Here is a 5,551-nt window from a genome sequence, read left to right as displayed (position 1 = left end):
GTGCACTTTTTGACACTTTTAGCCCCTGAATGATCCAAAAGTTTGTTTTAGCATACCAAACCCCTCAAAGCCTATTTCTAAGCTATGTAAAGGATATTTATGGTATGTTTAACTTAAGGACATGTTCCGGAATGTTTGTTACAATTCAAATTGGCATACTTTCGCAGTTTGTCAAGTTTAGTCCCTGTAAGCGAATTAACTTGTTTTTGCCATACCAAAGCCTTCAAAACTTATTTCTAAGTTATGTAAAGGTTATTTAGGGTATGTTGAGTATATTTTGATGTTGCGGAGTATTTGTCGCATTAAACTGAGTACGTTTACGCACCAGTTTGCGTATAATTCTCCAGAAAGCGATGTAGAGTTTAAAATCGAACAAAAGTCAAAACATGAAAAATGTAAAACACAACCAAACAAATATTGGGATCAAATAACATTGTCTTATTGATAAATGAACTGTTCATAATGATTTCGAGCACAAATGTTACATAGTAAAACACACATACAACCACAAGATCACGTATGCACACACAACATAACCAATTCCTTCCATACTAGTCATCTCATAATTCAACAACTAACAACATCATTCATGATTCGCTAATACAACATAATACCAAAATGATTCCTTACTAGTAAGCTCATATGCTTTACCCTTAGCACACATTCATTTCTAATTTCATGAATGATCATCAAATCTTAAATTACAACTTACCACTCGTTTGTTAGGTTGAGATGATGACAATTCTTCATCCATGCAAGAGTTTAGCTTCCATTCTCCATCGATTTCTTCAATTTATGAGGTTTTGGGGAAGAACCTCCTTTTATCCTTCTATGTGTGTCGACACACAAAATTCCTGCACATTCTATTTAGTTGCAAACTTCCATCCAAATTCCCACCTTTAGTCCCTCTAGTTTGCCATATTATCCCATTTACCACAAACCTTACTCTCTACTATAAGACTTGAAACTTTAATTAAGTCAAATAACTTAGTTATTTTTTTAATGCTATAAAACAAGAAAATATTCCATTATATTAAATCTCCGTTTTTTGGGGCGTTACACGTGAGAGTAAGTAAACTTGCCGGAGAAGAAACGATATTTCGGCATGATGGTGTTGCAGGAATGTATGGTGTAGACTCTAAGATACGAGTATTCGATGAGGTTCAGAGAATGTTCGAATTTAGTGTTCTTTTTGTGGTAGATAGGGGTTAAGAAAGCTTACCTTTGACGATCGTTTGTGTAGCTTATATAGAAAGATAAGCTTATCGGATGGTGGGGATCCCACTGAGATCCACCGGTCTTCTACATGCCAGAGAAGATCTCTTATAGTGTTGGATTCGTGTCCCCTTCTTGTCGGGGAGATGATCTTTGCATTTAATGAAGCTTGTACCTTCCTCGTACTATCCTGGTAGATAATTTCTCTCTCCTGTTGCAAGCATTTAATGCCCATGACTGGGACGACGATGTGAGGCGATGGCTTTGCCTGCCTTTCTCTTGTTCCCACTCCTTTTGTTGTATATGGTTTCTTTTGAGAGAATGTCAAATGAGCCTTCTTAATGAACTGCCCTTTGGGAGTCGAGACGAGGAGAGCCAAATTTGGGGCCCTCGTCAACACCTTTAAACCTTAAGAACACAAATTGCACTCACTTAAAGATGTATAAAACAACTTTATATACATTTTGCTTCAAATGATGGGATTAAAATAAATGATATCTAACAAAGCACATAACTATTAGTTTAAAATCTAAATATATACACTTGTTTTAACCATCATAATAACTAGGGGTGTGCATGGGTCGGTTTGGGTCGGTTTTGACTAAAAACCATAACCATAACCGCGAACCGATCGGTTATGGTGGTTATGGTTATTCGGTTTTGATGGTTATAGTGGGTCGGTTATGGGTGGTTAACCGTGTATTTAGTTTAGCTAAAAATACTTAATTTTTTTTAACATGGAATAAATTGTTATTGCATATTTATATATGTTAGTATATTACATAATATTAAAAAATACATATAATCTATAATATTAATACCAATTATTATCGAATATTCAAATGTGTATGATACATTCAATAAATTCACATAAACATTCAACTAAACCACAAAATGATATGAAAAACCAATAATTACTAAAAATCTTCAATAAAAAACATTAAATATTAAAAATATGGTGAAAAGTCCTAAATCCTACAAAGATTTATTACATGTCGGTTCGGTTCGGTTATGGTGGGTATGGGAAAAATGATAACCATAACCGACCCGCTACATTCGGTTTTCAAAAAAACCATTAACCGACCCACCGGTTTTTTAAATGGTTCGGTTTTTTCGGTTCGGTTTTGTCGGTTAATTCGGTTTTTTGCTAACCCCTAATAATAACTTTGTAACCTTTTCATACATTCCTTTCGTATCTCCTGATAAGTCTTGACATTATTACGTAAATATATCCTACAATTATAGTGATGTTCTAGTTAAAATCGATACTGTATGTTTAAAAAAGAACTCATGTTTATTTTCCAGTAAAAAGAAAGCTAACTAACGTATGTAGATTAGCAAATACAATTAGAAAGGGACAAAATTGCCCCCATGGCATATTTTGTCGTTATACGCATATGTGAACTCATTTTCAAAGTCTCATGCTAAACGACAAGCCAAGGCGTCCAGTACTACGTCTTCTCCGACACATGCCACCCTCTCGCTGATCCCGCCACCTGGACGGTCAAGATTCCACCCACTCTTTAACTTGTGCCCGAAGTACCTCCCCCTTAACCATGGTTAACCCTCCCCCTCCTTTTCCCATTACTTTTCTCTCTTCTTCAAAACTTTTACTCATTTTTCAATTATCTCTTCCCCAACCCCAACGGCCGCCATACTAGACCGGTTAACACTCCCTGAATATTCCGCTCATTTGCAAGTGTTTGTTAATTGCTATATTCAGCTGACGTGGAATGTTGCATACGTTTTGGCTTTAGTTAACGGTGTAGAAACCTGGTGCATAACATTGAATTATTCCTACTTGAGTTTTGAATTTTGATTGTTGTTGATTGGAGTTAGTTAAACCTATGGTTGATATTGAGAATTCTTCTTCTGCAATGGCGGTTTCCGCTACTTCAACTGAATGTTCATCAGGTGGTAATCAACCACAACCTCGTGCTGAGATACAACCGATGAAGAAAAAGCGAAATCTGCCTGGAATGCCTGGTAAACTATTGTTAGAAAATAAAAAATATCTGGATCTTTTTATTCTAAGTAAACTGTATAAAGTGATTTTGAATTTTCGATGTTGTAGATCCAGATGCTGAAGTGATCGCACTGTCACCGACGACGCTACTGGCTACAAACCGATTCGTGTGCGAGATCTGCAACAAAGGATTTCAACGAGACCAGAACCTGCAGCTTCATCGGCGAGGTCATAACTTACCGTGGAAGTTAAAGCAGCGAGACGGTAAAGAGATACGAAAACGCGTTTACGTTTGTCCGGAGAAAACCTGCGTCCATCACGATCCGTCACGAGCTCTCGGTGATCTCACCGGAATCAAAAAACACTTTTCCAGGAAGCACGGCGAGAAGAAGTGGAAGTGTGAACGCTGCTCGAAGAAATACGCTGTTCAATCGGATTGGAAAGCGCATATGAAAACATGTGGAACCAAAGAGTATAGATGCGATTGCGGCACCTTATTCTCAAGGTTTATTTCTTCATCAAACTGTTTTGTGAAATTGATGCATAAGTTTGTGATGTAACATAATAACTGTGTTATGGATCATAATGTAGGAGAGACAGCTTCATCACGCATAGAGCGTTTTGTGATGCGTTAGCACAAGAGAGTGCGAGATCTCATACTCAAAACGTTCCAAATATCAATTCCGATCATCAAACTCATGTTGTAGAAGCGGAGAAAGTGGATGCAGCTGGTATATCTCCTCCTCCGCCGCTCACTCCGTCCACCGGTGTACTATCTCCGGTCCAATCCGTTCTCAGCTCAGGTAATTTATTAACTTCAAAATACGCACTAATAAATGGTTATCCTTGTGTATCCACTGCATTTTGTCATCTACCGTGGGAGAAAGTTGGTAGTAAAAGTGTAAAACTCCATTAATAATAAAGAGCTAGCTAGCTCAAAGATCGAAGTAAAAGCTAGGTGAATTAAAAAGAGAGATTTTGTATGAAAAAGGACGCCATGATTGTTACCTGCTTTAATTTTCCTTTTGCTTGTAGTAGCAAACTTCAAACTGTATGCTTTCAACTTTTTTAGATTCTGTTAACTACTTATTAATTATAAACAATTACCATCAACTTTTTAAATCCATAAAAGAACTATGTCTCATGTGTTTTAATTTCTTTTTATTCCTTTTATTAAATAATCTTTTTGTTACAGACTTGCCGGAAAAGGCAATGGGGATATTACAACACCAAAAGGTTGCTGTGGTGGAGATGGAGCCGCCGACGGAGACATGCTTGCCATCCGCCACCACAACCACCACAGTTAGCGGTGGCTCAACCACTAGTGGCAACAACAACAACAACCCAACCAATAGCACCGGAGTATTCGCAAGCATTTTTGCATCATCCTCCCTCCTTCCATCGTCTCAATTATCTCCGGCGACTTATTCCAATCTAATCTGTGATGTTACCGGAGCTGACCGGAACACCACAGTAGAACCAATGTCTCTATCCCTATCCTCCTCACTCTACCACTCCACCACCACCCCATCATTATTCCCGCCACCTGATCAAACCCTCCAACACCACCGGCAGTATGTACACAGTCAACAACCGGCTCTCTCAGCCACTGCTTTACTTCAAAAAGCAGCTCAAATGGGTGCCACGTCATCAAATACTTCATTTCTCCATGCACTCGGGTTAGCACCAACACCATCACCCGCACCAGCTTCTTCAACCGATCACTATCAAGAAGCTAGCATGGGTCAATGGAGTAATGTTCAAGCCAAACAAGAGAGTAACTGCATCTCAGATCACTTGCTGATGGGTCCACCGGCGCCCAGTCCCACCACACTGGATTTTCTTGGACTGGGGACCGGTTCCTCCAGTGGGTATTCGGCGTTTTTGAATACCATTGGAGGAAGCCGGCTTAACGTGGCCGGTGTTCAGTTCGAGGGAGTGAACACCGGCCATGATAAAGACTGGGATGACTCCGGTGATAAGAAGCCGAGGCTTCTTTAACCATCTCTCTCAATTTTTAATTGTGAAAGAGAGAGGTTAGATAACGAGTGTAGTCAATGGCTTTGTATGTCTTATAGTAAGCGCATGAATTAAAATATAGTCGTATGTTTTATGGTTTTGAGTTGTTAAATATTTTTTTATATATAGAAAAATGAGATTAAGTCGACCAGATGACATTAATAGACGCAAGGAAATTCTTTTTATACTACACTAGTGTCGCTTTCTTCGTGGTTTGACCAATGCAAAACTTGATAATGTGATTCTAAGATCACCAATAATTGAAGTAAGAGACGTGAGAATTGAAAAATCAAACGTTTCAACTCGTACTAAAATCCCAACTACCGGAACATACTTCAAATATCATATTAT

The 5,551-nt window shown here is 38.4% G+C and overlaps 1 protein-coding gene across 1 annotated transcript; it reads left to right on the top strand.

Moving 5' to 3' along the window:
- The first annotated feature begins 2,774 nt into the window (after window positions 1-2,774).
- LOC110879515 (zinc finger protein GAI-ASSOCIATED FACTOR 1) lies at window positions 2,775-5,348 on the top strand. Its single transcript, XM_022127983.2, has 4 exons — window positions 2,775-3,201; window positions 3,290-3,686; window positions 3,773-3,984; window positions 4,377-5,348. Exons 1-4 carry the CDS (start codon window positions 3,063-3,065, stop codon window positions 5,180-5,182), a joined length of 1,554 nt encoding a protein of 517 aa, XP_021983675.1. The 5' UTR covers window positions 2,775-3,062; the 3' UTR covers window positions 5,183-5,348.
- Window positions 5,349-5,551: the final 203 nt, after the last annotated feature.

This window comes from Helianthus annuus, chromosome 9 (assembly GCF_002127325.2).
Source record: "Helianthus annuus cultivar XRQ/B chromosome 9, HanXRQr2.0-SUNRISE, whole genome shotgun sequence".
NCBI lineage: Eukaryota > Viridiplantae > Streptophyta > Magnoliopsida > Asterales > Asteraceae > Helianthus > Helianthus annuus.
The sequence above is the reverse complement of the archived record's forward strand: the minus strand, read 5'-3'. Positions and strand labels throughout refer to the sequence as shown.